Source organism: Panthera leo, chromosome C1, assembly GCF_018350215.1.
Source record: "Panthera leo isolate Ple1 chromosome C1, P.leo_Ple1_pat1.1, whole genome shotgun sequence".
Lineage (NCBI taxonomy): Eukaryota > Metazoa > Chordata > Mammalia > Carnivora > Felidae > Panthera > Panthera leo.
This window is the reverse complement of record NC_056686.1, coordinates 168078318-168098361: the sequence shown is the minus strand read 5'-3', so window position 1 is coordinate 168098361 and position 20044 is coordinate 168078318. Positions and strand designations below refer to the sequence as shown.

Here is a 20044-nt window from a genome sequence, read left to right as displayed (position 1 = left end):
TTTCTTAAGTTAACTTAATCTTAAAATCTAATGAATTCCAAAGAGAATGACAATCAATTTTGGGGTAAAGAAAAATTTTTCTAGAAATCACTTGAATGACAGTCATGAAAAGATACAAGAAAATGCAGAAAAATGAACAGATATTCAAATATTGCAAAGTTAGCTTTAAAAATATATTTTTGAAGTAGGAAGAGAACACATAGGTATACTGATGGAACAGGATAAAAACAAAAACGAACAAATAAGAATTTAACATATGACAAGGTAACACTTCAATCAGTGAGGAAAAATGGACTATACAAGCATATTGAGCTCAAATTGGTTATGAAATATATATGTATGTATGCGTGTCTACAAATATATATGTTTACCTATATTTATTTACAAATAAATGTATGTATTTATATTTAGATCGCTATCATGTACACAATATATATGGCTATACTATACTTTATACCAAATGCCTCCAGGTAAAGTGAAAGAAAAACGTAAGCCAAAAAATATTTGAACAAAATAAATGTAAATATAATTTTTCCTCAATGAGGGAAAGTTCTTTTTAAGTTTTACAAAATGTTTAAACCATAAAACATGTAATTGGTAGATCTGACTACATGAAAATGTAGAAATTCTCTACTACAAGAAACAATATTTTTAAGAAAAGGAAAAATGGGGGCATAAATATTTACACCCTACATGAGAGACCTCAATTCTCTCTGATCTGAACATCTGAATCTGTATGTACATATATATTTATAAAACAAATAACATCTAGGGAATATCAAAATAATGCATTTTGCCCTGAATAAGCTCTGGTTTGTAGTTGTCCTGAGGTGCCCATCTCTAATTGTCAAAACTAGTGGATTCAGCTCAAAAGCTTTCTTCCATGCTTAAAATTTATCCCCAGGGGAGCCTGGGTGGCTCAGTCAGTTAAGCATCCATTTTAAAGCATCTTGATTTTGGCTTAGGTCATGATCTCACGGTTCCCCCACATGGAACCCTGTGTTGTCAGCTCAGAGCCTACTTGGGATTCTCTCTCCCTCTCTCTCTGACACTCACTTGCTCACTCTAGCTCACTCTCTCTCTCTAAAAACAAACAAACAAACAAACAAACAAACACAAACTTACCCCAGGAACAGAATATAAGGGGAGTTCCAAAGGAAGTTCCAATTAGGCAGGAAGAGCAGGAAAACCTGCTGATTCTACCTTACCTGAGTGTGGAAAAGAAAAATGTAGGGGAAGTAAAGAGTCAGATAAAAGTACCCTAGCTCTTCTCTCTTGAACCAAAATCTGGCAGGAGTGGGGTTTTAATTTTTTTTTTTTAATGTTTTTATTTATTTTTGAAAGAGAGAGAGAGACAGAGCATGAGCAGGGGAGGAACAGAGAAAGAGGGAGACACAGAATTCGAAGCAAGCTCCAGGCTCTAAGCTGTCAGCACAGAGCCCGACGCGGGGCTTGAACTCATGAACCATGAGATCATGACCTGATGCAGCGCTCGAACCCACAAACCATGAGATCATGACCTGAGCCGAAGTCAGACGCTTAACCGACTGACCCACCCAGGCGCCCTAGGAGTGGGGTTTTAGAAAGATGAAGAGAAAAGTCATAAGCAGGAGAGGCTTATCTCCCACTTCCAATTTGAAACTGAAAAAGACAAAAATGGCCACCTGAAGTGATAGTAAGAGAAAGAGCCTGAGTTAATAGTACCAGTCTTTATTTGGCTCTTGCTGAGCATAAAATGTTTCCAAGGCAGAAAAGTGGAGAAACTAAGCCAAAGCTAGATAGAATGTGACGAGGCTCCAGCTGAAGCTGCCAAGGGGGTCACCAGGCGCTGACCAAGCCGAGACCAGCATCAGTAGAAGATTCCATCAGAGAGCCAGATAACTAGATAGATAATAAAAATCACAGAGTATTACACAAAAACACCTTTGTACCCTTTGTCAAATCACCCCCCCCCCACCCCATGCCACTGTATGATGGGATCACATAGGGATCACTGTAGGGATCACATAAGTCCCTATCCCTGCCAACACACAAATTTAATCAGATATCACTGTGGTTAAGGAGCAGGGAGAAGGAAAATATACCTTAAAGTCTGAGCATTTACTTGAGATTGAATTATCTAAAGAATAAATCTGTTTAAATTAGAGCTGTCTGAAATATTCTCACTGATAAGTTTAAGTTCTGCTTCTACACAACTTTTACCAACCCCCTTACCCAGGAGAAAGATTAGAGTAGTTGTAGAAAATTAATAAGCTAAATTTCCTTCTTTCTTGATAGCACTAAGGAAATCAGTGACTCTCCTACATATATAAAAAGCTCTTTTAATGCAATAAAAAGAAAAATGGGCTAAAAACATAACTAACTCACAAAAGAACAAATTAAAAACCTACCATGACACCAACAGTGAACTCTAAAGTAAACTATGGACTCTGGGTGATAATGATGTGTCAACGTAGGCTTATCAACCATGACTCTAGTGGGGGTGTGTTATGCACAGGTGGGGATGTGGGGGCGGAGTGTACGGAAAATTTCTTTCAATTTCACTGTGAACCTAAAACTCCTCTAAAAAAATAAGGTTTATTTTTTTTTAAAAACCCTACTATAATAACACATTTGACTTATTAGTAAAAAACTATACATATGGAAACCTGCATTTTCTATCAAACTATTGAACATCTAGTTTTTTAAGTGCTTTCTCTTGGTAAAGGTGCAGGGCCACTGACTTTGGCATAAACTAGTAGGTGTTTCTGGAGGCAATTTAGCAGTGTATTTTAAAAGCTTTAAAGTTCCTTTTCTGAAATAAGAGAAAATAAGAAGCCAGGTGACCACCTGCTCATGAGACCTTCTTTCATTATCATTTATAATACTGAAAATATGGAAACAAGAAGTGACTGGTAAAATATAGTTGTATAAAATAGGATAATACATTTTAAAATGTTACAGAAGTATAGCTTTGACAAGGAGAAGAGTTTTCGCAATACACAGTTGGGGGGAGTTAAAAAAAATTACAAAAAAGTTACAAAAAATATGGACTAAAAAACAACTTTTGTAATTATATGTATATATATTTAGGTAATACAAAACAGGGCACCAATTGATTAAGACTTTATTTTTTTCATATAATGGAAAAGTGATGTTTAACATTTACTATTAATTGTTTTATCTTTAATAATGATGTTTCTCCTTTGATTGTTCTAAACGCAACAACTTTTGGAAGCTCTTTCAATTATTAGAATCACTGAAGTACTAGTGGCTAATGTTAATTGAGCTCTCACTGTACCTGGAGCAATGTTAAACACATATTCATATATTTAATCCCCATGACTACACATGAGAAAGGTGTAATTATTATCAGCCCTGCTTTATTGATGGAGACAGCTGATGGGTAAATTGCACAAGGTCATCAGCCAGAAAATGACAGGGGAGAGCTTTAAATGGGAGCTGTCTGGATCCCTAAAGGTATTTAACCATTAGGCTAACACCATCCCTAGCAGAAAGGTCGCTGCAAGACCAGCATCTAGTCAATGTTCAGAGGAAAAAATGATAATTAGGTATATATGGCAAGGCAAGGCCCATCTCTTAGATGCTCTGGATCGGTGAAGCCAGATAGGCCCCTTCCCCCAGGTATTCATTTATATCCACAAATTTATGTAGGAGTCAAGATGATTTCTAGAAGAAATTGGATCAAGGTCAAAATTCAATTCATTTTGTGATTCAAATATCTGCTCTTTTGAAGCAGGGGGTACCTGAATGAGACATGATTGGAGGAAATAATAACTAGAATCTGGAAAAAACTTAGGCAGCTACAGCCAGCAGGTTTGTACTTATGGTCCTATCTCTTGACACTTGACCTAGGCCATCAGGAGACACTTGATTTTGAGAACAGTCTAATGCTAATACCTGATCCAATCCCCTGAGTACCTAGAAGTGTACCTGGAGAAAAAAGTAATAATCACCATATGTTGGCCACAGACTGATTACTGAGAGCTGTAACTCTGGGGCTTACCAGTTTAGGAGAGGTATATCCATGACTGAACTTAGCACCCCAGGAAGCTGCCTCCTTCTCCTGTATGCCAAGGAAGCACTGTGTGGAGTGGAAGCAGTAAGGTGAGTGGGGCATACTGAAGGTTGGCCAGGTTCTGCATCAAGGTGAGATGCACCAGAGGGCTTCTCTGGCTTGAGTGTAAAACGTTGGAATTCTTGGCCACATCCTATAAAACGCTAAGATGCGTGGAAAGACCAGGGTTCCATAACCATGGGCATACAGAGGAAGTTTTCAATTTTAATATTGATGGAAACATGGCCTCACATTGGTGTCATAGACTACTGAGTCTTGAAGACATCTGGTTTATGTGCATATTTATGTCTGTGAGTTGGGAAGGGAGTGAAGGGAGATGTCTATTGGTGTGTATAAAAACCCATATAAAAGAATAAATACCAATGCAATAAGCATAGCTGTTGTTGGGCAGGTGGGAGTCTCATTATTTGAAATGTTCTTTTGTCTATATTTTCTGATATCAAGTACTGAGTTTTCAACAATAAAAAAGCAACTTTATTTTAGGGAAAACCACCTGAAATTCCAGTTAATGTTGATCTTGCTATTTAGTTTTTCTCCATGATATTTAGTAAAAGTAGGCACTTTGTAACTTACACCTTCTCCAAAATGAACACATTTTCATTCGTCCTTTGACAAGATTCACAACAGCAATGATCTTTTATTTTTCAGCTCAGATGAATATCTCCATTCAAGGTATATGACAGAGAAAATTCACAGAATTTTCTATAAAAGAGATATGTTCGGAGATTAAACATAAAATATTGTTCAGATCATTAAAGCTTTATTATTTGGAGCTGGTGTTGTACTCTCAAATTGGTAACAAAAGTGAAAAGATTAAATCAGATTTGTTAGACAATACTATTTGCAAAATGACCTACAGCTTTCTCAAGACATTAAGTTGTTGGCAAATAACCAAGTTCCTGTGCAGGCAAGGCAATGAATGTAAATGAGAGAACTTTTATTCATGATACAATTTAGTGACGCGGCCTTCTTTCCTTTATTCTCAAAGAAAAACGTGAGAAGGATTTTAACATTCATTTGTCAACCGTAAATGCAGTGAACTTCTGTTGTCTCCAACTTATCAATGCAGTGCCTACTGGGGAGAGGAAACACCTTAGTACATTCAGTGAGGGCACTCTTATTTCCCCCTTAACCACATACCTCTTAGGACTTGATGTACCCTATGATATCACTGCATTGGCATCTGGTTAGTGGAATCCAGAGGATTTAGTGATATGCTCAGAATAACCATGGTGGCAGGGGCCTCAAGAGGAAATTGTGGAATTAAGACATTTTATAACTAAAGGGACTCGAAAAATCAACTAACCCACGAGTGTCATTTTACAGTTGAAGAAAACAACTGGAGACCTAGAGAGATCAAGGGTCACAAAGCTAATGCTAAACAATGCCAAGAGGAGTGCAGACCTTTTTGTTTCCTAAACTAGTACAAACTTTTTTACCCAAAGTTTAACAAGATACAAGGAAAGCTGAACCTTAACCTAGTTTTAATGTATTTTGGATTCAAAGGTATTAAGAACCATTCTTCATCCCCTTAAGATTCATTATTGGACTACTTTTTCAAATAAAATTTCTAGTGTATATTTTTACTCAATAATTTTAGGTTCTTCTCATGTTTCAGGCATTTTTTTTAAATTTTTTTAACATTTATTTATTATTGAGAGACAGAGAGAGACAGAGCATGAGCAGGGGAGGGGCTGAGAGACGGGGAGACACAGAATCTGAAGGAGGCTTTAGGCTCTAAGCTGTCAGCACAGAGCCCTACACAGACTGGAACTCACAAACCGCGAGATCATGACCTGAGCCGAAGTCGGACGCCTAACCGATGGAGCCACCCAGGCACCCCTCAGGCATTATTTTAATTGTATGATTAAGCAATGGGTAAGAGTTATCCAGAGAAACAGAACCAAGAGGATGTATGGAGAGAGAGAGAGAGAGAGAGAGAGAGAGAGAGAGAGAGAGAGATGTATTTTAAGGAATTGGTTCACCTGATTATGGAGGGTTGGCAAGCCCAAAATCTGATGGAGTAGACCAGCAGACTAAAGATGGAGGGAAGAGTTACAAATTGAGTCTATAGGCAGTCTGCTGGCAGAATTACTTCTTGCCCTGGAAGGTCAATCTTTATTCTAGTAGGGCCTTCAACTGATTGGATGAAACTCAGCCAATGAGGGTTATGGAGACTGCTTTACTCAAAGTCCACAGATTTAAATGGTAATCTCATCCATAAAAACACCTTCGCAGAAACATTCAGAATAATGTTTGACCAAATATCTGGGCACCATGACCTAGTCAAGTTGACACATAAAATTAACCATCACAAGCAAGGCCACAAGTAGATCAGGAGCTGTCTTTAAACTGAAATCGGGTTTGGCTTTAAATTACGAGAACAAGTTTCTGGTTCCTTTATTACTGATGATGCCTGATTGGATGACTAGTTAGTAGACACATTCTCTTAGGCCCACCAATGCCTAAGAGAATTAATGAGTCACATTTTTTTTTAAGTTTATTTCATTTATTTTTGAGAGAGACAGAGACAGACTGAGTTGGGGAGGGGCAGAGAGAGGGAGAGAGAGAGAATCCCAAGCAGGCTCCACACTGCCAATGCAGTGCCAACGTGGGGCTTGAACCCACAAAACTGCGAGATCATGACGTGAGCTGAAACCAAGAATCAGTCACTTAACTGGCCAAGCCACCGAGGCACCCCTTAATGAATCACTTTTATGGACACAGAAGAGTTGTTAAGAGCTGTAAATTTTCTTTAATTTGTCTTGCCACAAACTCTAGGAAAATCCAGGGACTCACAGAAATTGGTATACAAGGAGACAATACTCAGGTTCTCCATTCCAAACAAGCAGGCAGAAAATATAATCCAGCAGTCCTTGTGTAAAATGCCTTCCCACTGGCAGGTAAAGTGGCTTACTGAATCTTTACTCACAAACCAAAGCTAGTCCTTGTATGAAAATTAGATATCTAATTTCCTGAGAGCTTGGCTATTTAGTGTCCTCCCAAAGGCCTCAAAGTATAAGACAAAGTATCCAGTATATTCTTAATAAGAGAGGAAGGGGAGGAAGACCAGGGATGAAGCTTTTCTTTGAGTGGCCTTGGTGTGTTTGTCTTATAGGGAGGTGTGGCCACTGTTTCAGACCATCTGAGGTTGGAAAGAAACCACACTTCAGGTGAACACTATAGGATGGCAGGGTAAAAAACATGTGTATCTCTCTCCTTCAGCTTTCATCCATATAAAGAAAAGTTTGAGAGTCTAACTTCAAACCCAAATACTACATTACACCGTGTCAATTACGTAAGTTCCTTCGAAGGAGGTATCTATATGCAAAATATGAATTGCACATCTCTATAAACTACCTTTAACCTACTGAAATGAAAACCTGACTTTAATTCCCAAGTAATGAATCATATTCGTCTTTGGAATATGAACTCTACTAAATATAAACCACATACTATATATTTCAAGATGTTTCTAGGCTTTTAGAAATGCTAACTGAACACAAATCAGTATCTAGTTTTATACCCTGTTAAGAATAATCTTTCTCCCTGGGTTTGAAAAGCACAGCAGGTCACCTAGTTCAGTATACTCCCTCAAGCTACATAAAAGAGTGCCATTATTCCTACTAAATTCTTTTGGTTGTTTTCAAGTTTATCAGAACCAAGATAGCTTAAATGTCATATGATCACTTTGAGCATTAGCAGTATAATAAAACAATAATTAGTTCTTTAAAATGACTTGTTGAAATAGCTTACCTTTCTTGATGATTTCTATTCATTCATGAATAAAGAGACACTTTAGGATAACTAGATGTTTTCAGTGCAAAAAAATATCAAAATGTATAAGAAACTGTCTGCAGAAAGTATCAAAATTCAGAAAAAAAAATTCCTAAATTAGTCTGAAATTTTGAATGTATCAAACATCAGCTGGTGAGCCTTGGAAAAATATGTATTTTGATTAGGTAAATCTTTCTGTGATTATTATCATTTTTTAGTACTGATGTCTATCCTGTCAGACTCAATTCTAATACATTCAATGTGTATGTTTTTGTCACAATTCATTTTCACTGACATAAAAAGGTACTTAGAAATTTCCTTTTTAGAGGGCACAAGTTCTCAGAAATATTTGGCTTTTTTATCACTTTATTCCTGGAAGTTTAATCAGGACCATCTTGAATTAATACTTCTTCTCTGAACTTGAATAACAAAGATAATGGACTTCTAACTAAAAGTATTTACATACAGTCCATATACATCCATTAAGAGAAGAGATTCTATTAGCATAGAAATCTTTGAAAGTTTTGGAAATGTTCGATTAGTGAAAAATATAAATGATTATGATTCAGGCTCAGTAGTTAAAGTAGCTCATAATAAACACTTTAAAGGATTCTATTTATAGAACAATGTGTGTAAATACAAAGGAAAGTTGAACTAGATAGATAATTGCCATAAAGTTTGCCTCCTTTTAATATTTTGAATAAAAAAATTACTTAGAACTAGTTAAGAGAGAGAGAATCTGAGATAAAGCTAGAAGTTCTGAATTGCAAGATTTAACATTAATATCACTTGAGTAACTGTGGAACAAGAGTTAAAATTTTCCTCTGTGAATCAAGAGGGTCACTCAAGAATCATCCTAGAAATTAAAATACCGTGTACCTAATCTAGACATCATCATGTTCTCATCTCTTTCCAATCTACATTGCATCGCTAAGGAGTCCTTCAAAAAGTGTAAGTATACTTAAATGTGTTTAAGTCTTCCATTCGTGACACACACACCCTCTCTTCTCACGCCCAGAACCTGACATCCCTCTTCAACGGCCACTCTTGATAGCCACGTTCAGAGTTGTTTATCTCTTGACCAACTTACCTCTTCTTTTCTCATCTCAATACCCTCTGAATTCTGCTTCACATTTTAGTTGTAATTCTCACCATATTTTTAAATCAAATTCTTTGTTTCTAAATCCACGAAAACATGATTTCTCAGTGTCTGGAACTGCTGACCCCTTCCTCCTGGTAAAACACTGGACTTTCAGAACAATGGATTCTAGTAGATTAGCCCATCGGCCCAGTTAGTTATTAGTCTCACTGACAGACTTTTATGTCTCATATCTGATTTTTATTTTATCTTATTTTATTTTAATGTTTAACAAACATTTATTGAAAAATACAGCTGGGGCGCCTGGGTGGCTCAGTCAATTAAGCATCTGAGTAGGACTCTGGTGGCAGGGAGAAGCCTGCCTGGGATACTCTCTCTCCCTCTCCTATGCGCTTCCCTTTCTCATGCTCGCTCACTTTCTCTCTCTCTCTCTCTCTCAAAATAAATAAATAAACTTAAAAAAAAAAGTACCAGCCCACATTCACCTGCTATAGGGAACTTCACTCAGATGTAGGTAGCATCAACTAATTAACAGGGCTAACCTAAACTTAAAAAGCAGTGGCCATGGCTTGGCGGGGAAGCACAGGAGCTGTTGTGTCCTCCCTGCTCGTGGGCGTCCAGGGCCTGGCTACTGGAAAGCTGAGTGAGACCTGTAGGCAACCCCCAGCCCCGGAGCCCTGCCAGTGTACCCCTGCCTCTCCTGGGGCACCTGGGATACAGGGGAGCCCCTGGCCCCTCACAGGCTCTGGAGGCTGCAGGAAGAGCAGCAGGTGCATGAGGCCCCCATGGGACAGGCTGGACCTTGGGCCCCGAGTGGACCAGCCTCTGCCTGAGGTGGTAGTCTTCTCTCCTCAGCTCCTGCGGCTCTCTCTCTACCGACAGAGGGGCCCTCCCACTCTTGCGGCCTCTCCCCTTACTCAGGAGGACGGCCTCTTTGTAAGAGGAGGTGGTTCTCTGAGATTTTCTGCCCAGGTCCTCAGCCATCTTCTTGTGGAGACTGCGGGTCCCACAGGTGGCATCCAGGCTCCCGCATGCCTTGGGAAGCTGCTTCTCTCCATCTCCACACGATGTTTCCTGCTCAGCCCGCTTTCCCTCCAGTTGCAGGACATGCTCTTTGCACGTCTCACGCTGTATTTGGAGCCTGACCTGGAGCTGCTGAATCTCACTCTCCAGCTGGGCATTTTCGACGTGCAAAGACACTTCCTCAGCTTGGAGGTGTGTCCTTTGTCCTATGAGGTTCGCAATCCTCTGATTTTCCTCCCTCAGTTCCCTGGACAGCTCTTCTTTCTCTGCGTTGGGACTGTCTGAGGGTACACTGAAGTCCCCATGGTCAGCGGCACCCGTCTGAGGGACTGCTGACAGGCGGACAAGGCCCCCACTGGTCTCCGCCTTCCTGCTCCCCACTTCTTCGGAGCCCTGGAGCTCAGGTCTCTCTCGGCCCAACTGCCCTACGGCACACCTAGAGGGAGGGTCGTGGCAGGGCCATGCCATCTCCCTCCTCTGCATGTGTGCTTCTGGCATAATGGGACCTGTCTGTGGGCCAGGATCATCCCCCTATTCACAGCAGCCTGGTCCTGCTACGAATGTCCCAAGATCTCCCCCTCTGAGGTTCCCTCTGCCCTTGTCTTTGGTTGAAAAGGGGGGGTGGGGTACAACTGAAAGGTGTCCCCTGAGGTACCAAGAGCCTAGATTTCAAGTTAAGACAACAATGGAACTGGCAGGGTCTGAGATTTTCATGGATGTCAGTGCCGCCCATTTTCCACATTTAATCCAACTGTCCTGGAAGGGGTGATCTACTGTTGGGGAGGGGGGGGCGGTGACACTAATGTGTCACCTTCCTTATTGTGGCCCTGTGATTTTCAGCTAATTCTTCTCAAGGTGTCTCTGGGGAACAGTCTCAACTCACCGAGTCATCTTTGGAAAAGGCGTCTGCACAGGGCCTGGTCTTCCTTTGCCTGAACTTGCCGCCTCTCATTTGGCCATGTCTGTATTTTAAATCCTGAACCTCTTCATGGGTTTTCCCTTCTCATTTTTACACGGTCATAGTTTTTATCATAGGCTGATCAATTCCAAATTAACATCTCTAGAACAGACATCTTCTGCTCTCCAGATTCGTGTGTCCAGTTGCCTACTATGAAATTCCAATTAGAGCCTCAGCAACACCTCACACTAAACATTCCCCAAATATCGTCTTCTGACAAATAATGCAGCTCCTCCTCGTGTCGCTCATCTCAAGTTCATATAAAAGCACAAGCTCAGAACATGATTCCCATCTTTTAATTTCCCTTGCCATCAGCCCCGTACACAAAATCTTTTCCAGACCCCCTTCATAAAATGCCATCCACTCAATACCCCCTACCTTGTTTCCATGATTTCTTCTTCTCCCTGGCATTTTTCGTAACCTAACGTACTAAATGTTTTACTGATTCGTCTTGTCTACTGGCTGTTTTCTCTTCCTACACATAAGTTCTCTGAGTTCAGAGAGTGTCTTGCACACAGCTGGAGCTAGTATCTGCATAGAGTAAACTCTTCTTGTCAGCACTATTTCTAGGTTCACTTTTATTGTTTTATGACCTGATTATCAGATGTTTTTCCTACTTTTCTCAATGTGTAATAATTTTTTATTGAAAGCTGAACCTTGGGAATAATATATTTGAGAGGCTCTGCAGGATTTGTCTTCTCAAGGCAGTTGAGTTTTGTTATGGCAGGCAGTTATGTTACTGCAGATTTATCTTATCGTGTTGGGACCTGGTTTGAGGCTGTTAGGATGGCCTATTCTCATTTTGCTTTTACTCTTGAAACATGATACTTACTCCTACAATGTGCTTTCTAGGATCCAGTGAAATGCTAGGAGTTGCATCAGGGTCTCCTCACTCTGGCTCAGCTTGCACTCCAACATCTTCCCTGCACTGAAATGTCTGCTTAGCTCTCAGCCTTCTGGAAGAGGCTCTCTTTTGGAATTTCATCCTACACATGTATAATTTAGGAGTTGACCAAGGACCTAAGAAGGATTTCCAAGGATTTCTTGAGTTTCTTCTCTACAGGTCTCCCATATTTGATGTCCTAAACCCAAATATCAGCCAACTGAACAGTCAACGAACTCCTTCATTTGGCAAAACAGATGCTCTTGAGATCTCACTCCCGGTATGAGAGTCTGAACTATGTCCTTGGAGAGAAAACCTGTGTAAATCTGGAGGTTACCTCATGTGTTTTTCCTTTCCCAAGGATTGTAGCCCAACACCGAGTGGCTAGGCAATGCCTGCAGATACTATTTTATATATTTTGTCCAGCTTGCATAGTTATTTACAGTGAGCACGTATATCTAGTATCAGGTTTTCCATAATGCTCAGACACAGAAATCCAACAAATATTTTTCGAGTGGATCAATCATCAAATCCTGTTGATTCTATCTTCTTAATATTCCTGGAATCCATCTTTCCTTTTTCCTTAGTGCCTCTATTTTAGCTTAAGCCACCATTACCTCTAGCCTAGCTTATTGTTACAATACTCCGACTGACCTTCTCATCTCCAGTTCTGCCCCACTCCAAATCCAAATCATTCACCACACTCCAGTTGGTATTTCATCTTGTTTTAAACGTTAATATTATATGTTACTCCTCTGTGGGAACCCTCCAATGGTTCTTCATTGCCCTCAGGATCAAACCCAAACTCTTGGTATTCCTCTATAACCTCATCTCTCCCTGCTTCCCTCCTCCACTCCCTTCTCCCCTAATGTATACTATAAGTTACTTTCAGGACCTGGACATTTATGGTTCTCTCTCACCTCTAGGCTCTTTCACATGCTGCTTTCCTCTGCCTGAAACGATCACATATTCTGCCTGATTCCAGTCACCCACTCACATGCCATGGCTTCTGGGAAGTCTGCAGGGCTTTCCCTGGGGTGGATTAGGTGCCCACTTGTAATTGCTTTGCTCCACACTTTTCCCAATCATCACCTTCATTGTACACTTTTATAATTCTGCATTTCCTTCTCTGTACTCCCACCACACCAGAAGCTTCTTTGAGGCAAGTTCCCTGGGTCATCAATCATTTTAGTCTATTTACTAGATTACCAAATATCTCTTGAATTAAAGCATATTAATTTTTAGCAAATTTCCTGACACGAATATATTCCTTTTCAATGATATGTTCCCATTTTATGCAATAAAGAAGTAAATGCATAAATGTACCTACCTCCAAGAGTGAGTGAAGCAGAAGTCAAGGGACACATATTAATAAGAGTAGGTCACTAAAGTTACACAAAGCAGAATGAAAAGCTTTGGATATATTTGTGTCAGATATCTAATACACTACAGCCCCCACATTCTGGTTTTGAGTCAGGTGAACACAATTTTGAGGAATTATCCACTTAAGTTGTAATACAACTGCTACAGTATATGCGATTATGCTGACTTCCTACTATCTTACGAGCACTACACAATAGTTAGTGAAGGAGTTCACCCTCTTCATAGACGCAGAGCTGAGTTTGAAGAAAACAAAATGGCCTGCCTGAATTCCCAGTTAGTTGGACGGTAGCACTATACCCCACGTTTCCCGCGCTCCCTCGATTGTCTTCCAATGTATTATGTTCTGTATGAAAGAAACATAGACCATCACCAGCATGCACTAACATCAAAGGAAATAACTCCCTCACCCCCCACATTCGTCTCTTATCTTAGGACCCAGTTAGAGAACTACCGAAAGAGTAACCACAAACACATTAGAGGAACTGAAGATTGGGTGGGGTCAGAAAGAGGGCCTTCCATGAGGTGTCAAAGACCACGATAACATGACCACTTGCTGTCAATTTATAGTCAGCTCATAATCTAAAAATAAATAATATGGCTGTTTAATCCCAAGCTTTCTGACAAGTGTCTGTACCTTAGGAAAACATTTCTTACTCAGTTTCTATTGGATTTTAATGAATAACACATGCAGAAGAGATGTGTTCGGATGAAACTGAGAAGAAAAATATTGACTTCTTTCCATCAAGGTATTAATACTGAAAGCCACAAGATGACAAAAGTAAGTATATTTTTTGAACATATTCAACAAGTGGTTTCCAGTGGTCTTAAATCCGTTTTGGAACTAGGTGGGGTAACTTAGAAATGAAAAAGCAAATGAGTTTTAGGTTTGCTTGTAATAAATGAATGGCCAAAATCAAGTAGTGGAGTGAACACAATCTAGGAATCAGTTACATTTCAGCAACATTTCTTATTAACGTAATTTAGGGATCTAGATGCTTAAAAATGTTTATTAGAAAGTGTCTCATATCATGGCATTAATGTTACTGTTTTGGAAAGTTTTGACTAAGTTGAGTTATTATACAAATCATTTTCTGGTCCTGCTTTACACCTCCCCAGAAGAGCTAAAAGTGCTTGTAAGAATGGTCTTATTTTCTTCTCCCAACATAGCTATAAGCAACATTGAGCTAATCTACATTTTACAAACAGGGACAGTTAGGTATTTGGGGTTCACGCTTCTTATCTAGCATCATAAAACCATTTAGCACCAGCCTCAGAAAAGAGGGAGAAAAACAGATTAGGCTCATAAAATCAACCTAGTTCTGAAGGCAGATAGTCACGTGAAAGTAATAGCACTTCCAGCACGGGGCTCTGCCCAATGGACAGTCACATTTATTAATACTTTTGATGTGCGAAAACTAATTGCTTTATAAGCATCAACTCATTCAATCTGTCATTGTCTCCATTTTATAGATAAGGAAACAGAGAGGCACAGAGTTTAGTTGCTTTAGTAGCCAGGATTTAAAGCAAGAAGTAACAGAGCCAGGACTTAAAGTCAGGAAGTCTGGCTCTAGCATCTTTATTCTTAATCACTTACCCTGTTCTACTGGCCCACATAACCCACCTTTCTATTTTACCTCACAAATGCTGCCTCAGTGAGAGAACAAGTTCTTCCTCAATTCCCTTTTGATCTTTGCCTTCTTCAACAAGCACCAATAAAACAGCTGAACATTTTTATTTTATTAAAATGAGTTCACTTAGGGTAGCAAGGATTTTAAAACTCAAGGCTAGAATTAAGCAAGTAGGGACCTCCCAGGAAATGTTTATTTGTCCCAAGAGAATCATTATAGCCCTTCTAGCTTAAGAAAGTGATACAGTATATGCTTTTGAGGATTCAACATAACCCTTATGTCAGCTGTCCCAGCCAGTATTCACCAGAGAATTCCATGTATCTAAGGTCTCATGCTCATGTTTTAAAATGTCCTGAAGAATATTAACATGATGACAATGCCAAAAATCAAGTTCCAAATACTTTAGCCCAGACATATGGCTTTCATCAACTCCACAAATCTTGAGAGATATTCTATCAGCCCCTAATCAAAGGAAGCAGCAGGAGCCGATACAAACAAGAGACATGGGCAGCGTACTCCACTCAAGCACACCCCAGGGCAGAGCGTCTCCAGGAACAGAGACAGCACATCAGCATTTGGCTGTAGTAGTCCAATGAATGAAGGTCTCTTGAAAGGCAAAGCCCTGAAAACAGGGAGCTTAAAATAAGATCCTGATTTAATATGATGAGGTCCTCACTCAGGTGTATATTGCTATAAGAGAGATCTTACTCATGTGAAGGTCCTGTGAACTTGCTTTCAAACATGAATGGAGTGAAGCACAAAAATCATGTGACTTTCTCAAGTGTGCTTAGCTCTGAACAGATAAAATGGCTTCATTTGGAATCATAGGGGAGGAAGAGGGAAAGGCATCTGCAAACCATGAAGCTTATTAAACAAATTTGTTTCCCAAGTACTTGAGGTACTCTCAGTCCTAATTAATGTCTCCTGCAAATGCACCCTCATAGCTAACGCTCACTTTCCTAATCTAAGCCATATGTTCCTTCTACCATTTTAAGGATATAAATGGAAATCATTGGTGTTTTTTCACTGAATATTTCTGTTACAAAAACGCTCTTTCCAAGCTGATGCTCTGTGCTGAGATCAGTGAGTTAGAAAATCCCTCCCTGGAAACAGTCTCCGACTTTTTTGTCTCTTCTTATTGCCCATATCCAGAGTTGAAGCCTTATGTGTGACTTTTAAATGTTGTATAAAATACCTCCTGAATTGGAAGCAAACTTCTCTAGTGGTACAACTTTCCACATAAAGAGCAGGTAAATTGAAAAGGGTAGCTGAGTCTCGTATAATGCCTGTATGGTTGACGTACAGTGATCACCTCCCTCTTAAGAAGAGGTTTAAGGTTTGCAGTGAGGTTTAGAAAATAGCTTGCTCTTTTTCAGAAGCTAATAACTTAAATCAAATTCCTTAACCTTCTCTAGCTACTGCTGTATATCTGTATCCAGTTTAAAAAGCACTCTTTACGTATGTGATGACAGTAAAGAGAGATGTGTACAGATGTGCAAGATTCCAGAGCCAGAGACCCAGCAATGACCCAGTCAAGTGGTCAGTGAGCCTTTCTGTGTATCCCAAACACCTGGTGAGCTTGGAGACTGGTTCTTCCCCAGAGACAGTCCAACAGACCTGATGTGGACCTGATGTAGACAGATATATTATTTTTCAAAAGCACCCTAGGTGATTCCTATACGGGGCCAAGCTCAAGAAGCATTGATCTTGTTGACCCATCTCTTTTGGGGCCAGTGATATTACCTTGTTTTCTTTTATGTCCATAAACAGTTGTTAGCGGCAGAGGCAGGACTATAAACTCAGGCTTTAGGCCGCGCCTATGACTTGTCCTCCACATTATATACTTCTTAAAATCTGTGTTTTTTCAAAAAAATAGAATCAATTTGGAGACAAAAACAAAACAAAACCTAGAACTACTCTCTACTCTCCCCTTTCCAAAGACCTCCCCCCCATCTTTTATTTTTCTGTTAGTACAGTCTCTCCAGAATGCCAGCTGTACGTTAATAGGTGTAACTACATAACCCCAGAATTCGAACGAAAGTATTAGTAAACACATTCCAGCAACACACACACACACACACACACACACACACACACACACACACAAAGTACAGCCTTTAATGGTGCAAGACACAAAGAAATGACTCCTATTTGCTCTCATTAAATCATGAAAGTAGCAGCTAAGTAAGCAGTCTGTGCCAGGCCCTGTACCCTGAGTGTTCAATTGAGATCATCTCATTGCATCCTCAAAACAACTCGATGAGGTCAGTATATTATTATTCCCATTTTGTGAATAAGAAAAATGAGCCACCATAATTCAAGTTATTTCCCCAGTCCCCCCAGTTTAAGTCATTTTGCATGGCTAGGAACTGGTAGTCAGCTTAGTCTCAAAAGTTATAATGTGACACTGCCCTTCAAAAGTAGCTTTCTGTAATTAATCATGATAAAATAATATTTCCAAAGCATTTTTAAAAAGAACACTTTACTCATCATTCATATGATCTCATTTAAACATTACAAGATTGCTTAACATCACCATTTGGTTGGAGAGAAACCACGGCTTGGGGAATTCAGACTGTCCTCACAGGTCGTAGGTGGCCAAACCCAAATGGGAGCCTTTGTTTGTGACATGTGGGGTGTTGCACTCAATCCACCACATTGCTTTAAGTCTGAAGATTGTTTCATGGCTCTAATGAGCATTTCATATGATCAGTGCTGCTAGGAAATAGTATAACGCTGACTACAAACAGCCAAAAAATGAATGCCTTGCTGCTCAGATTAAACTGTTGATTGTACTGAAATTCATGGGTACACTAAGAAACAAAATAAATTGCAGCAAATCTCCCCAAAGATTTTGTTGTGCATCCTTTTATTTTTATTCACATCATCTGTGTTTACTGAGCTGCAGTAAAGGATGCATGGGCTATTTTTATTCAGAGAAAGGCAATAGCACCAGCCAAGCAGAAGGACCCATCCATGACCAGAATGCAATAGGCTTCATTATCTTCCAACTCACTCCTAAATGACTCACGGAGAGCTGGCAGATGGTGTTTTCTCTCACCCCTTGCCTCGCACTTATTTAATTATTTTGACTTACTTTTTGTTCTGCTACCATGATACCTAATAGGCAGATATATTTCAGAGTTGGTTTCTTCTTCTAATATTAACCAGTGCATCTAGAAAATCTCTCAGCCTCTAAATTCTGGATCAAGTGAGGGTAGAGAATAACGATGACAAAAAAAATTATTACTAATGATAACTAACACTTACTGGGCACATACACCCTGCTAGATACTGAGCCAATGAATTTGCATGCATTCCTCATTTAATGATCTGATGACTCACAAATGGGGAGGCTGAGGGTTAGAGAGGTTAAGAAACCTACTCTGGGTTAAAGAGCTAGAAAATGGTGGAGGCAGAGAATCTGAACCAAGTCTCTACTCTCAATCTTTATGCAACGCTCATGTGGTAGCAGTTATAAGCTCTAATACTGTAGGGAAATTAACCAATACAGCAAAATGATAAGGAAACACACAAAGTTAATAGAGAGACATGAAGTCGTAAATAAGGCATCATAGAACTGAAGGCTTCCAGAAGACTCAGAGATGCACTGCCCTCACCACCCCCCCCCACCCCATGCAGCCATAGGAAGCAAGATCAGGGGGTAGCCTCCAGCAATCAGCTTTAATGGCAGAGAGCCACCTCGCCCACAGTTTCACCCTACCTGGGTAAGTCTGCATCCTGTGACCAAGCCAGGCAAGGGTACAAAAGTCCAGACATTTTGGCCCGAGGCTCTTACAGGGAAGGCCTTCTTCAGAGGTGCCTGCTGGGTTCACCAAGATTTTGCTAAGTCTGCTTCACAATTTGACTTCTTTTTCTAACTTATCTTAGTTTCTTCCCTTCTCTCCCACTGGTGTTAATTCCTGATAAACCTCTTGCATCCTAACTCTGAGAAACTAACCTGTAACAGTGCATCAAAGACTTTTAAATATAAAAATACACACACACACACACACACACACACACACACACACACACACACACACACATTGCTAGGAACTTTTTGAGTCTCAAGAATTCATACATGTGGATATACCAAATAGTACATATTTGACACTAGTCCCTAGACAAAGAGTTTCCCAAAGGGGAGAGGTGGGGGGGTGTGTAAAGGTGGTAATCCTTCTTCAAACTAAACTGATTAGGTAGTTCAGAACTTTCTCTGTTTCTGGCACAAAAGCAGGAGGTCAATAGGTCCATGAAACCCTCTAAATGAAGGTCTACATAAACCACCATATCCTCTTAGATCCATAGTTCTCCTAAAAGGTTGTCCTATATTATTATCTGATGCAGCATGACCTATGTAATTATGATATCAGTTCCATGTCAGATGATTTCTATAAAATTATTAAGACATTTCAAATATAAAAGGTTCTCCTCAATATTCCTCAACAGTTAAATCCTGTTACAAATGGAATCAATATTCTGCATAAAAGTTGCTAACTGAGGGGTGCCTGGGTGGCTCAGTCAGTTAAGAGGTGGACTTCAGCTCAGGTCATGATCTCACAGTTCATGAGTTAGAGCCCTGCATTGGTCTGTGCTGACAGCTCAGAGCCTGGAGCCTGCTTTGGATTCTGTGTCTCCCTCTCTCTCTGCCCCTCCCCTCATTGTGCTCTCTCTCTCTCTCTCTCTCAAAAATAGACATTACAAAAAAAATTTTTTTATTAAAAAAAAAAAAAAACTGCTGACTGACACACAATGTAGAATCACCTGAATCAGTCTCCATTCCTTGTAACTTTCCAACCCTTCAGGTACCCTCCCATCCATTATGATGCCTGTTCTAAGTGCTATTTCACTCTATTACTGTTAACTGTATCCTATTAAAGCCATCTCAAGAGAATTTGCATTTTTAAAGGCACTCTTGGAACCCAAGAAAATTTTCTGGACCCCATACAATGAAGCAATCACGGTGGAATTAAAAGGCATATGGCTCATGTTTGGTGATAAAGGACTTTCTGTCACTCTCAGTGGAGAAGCCAACTTCAGGCCCTGTGGCCAGGCTTGTAGATGAACCATGTGTTAAAGGAGAAGGTGAGAGAAAGCCAAACACATGCTCTTTCCCTCTTTCTAGTGTTCCACCTCACCACAGAATAAGGATTAGTTGGCACAATTTGATAATAGTTTTAGTTGAAAAACTGGTCTTCATTTCTTAACAGTG

General features: G+C 39.9%; 1 protein-coding gene across 1 annotated transcript; it reads right to left on the bottom strand.

Annotated features, from left to right (window-relative positions):
* Positions 1–9433: 9433 nt before the first annotated feature.
* Positions 9434–18818, bottom strand: LOC122226320. The gene is made up of 2 exons (XM_042949298.1): positions 17927–18818; positions 9434–16683 (listed from the first exon to the last, which is right to left on the bottom strand). The coding sequence occupies exon 2, from the start codon at positions 10473–10475 to the stop codon at positions 9492–9494; it is 984 nt and encodes a 327-aa protein (XP_042805232.1). The 5' UTR covers positions 10476–16683; positions 17927–18818; the 3' UTR covers positions 9434–9491.
* Positions 18819–20044: the final 1226 nt, after the last annotated feature.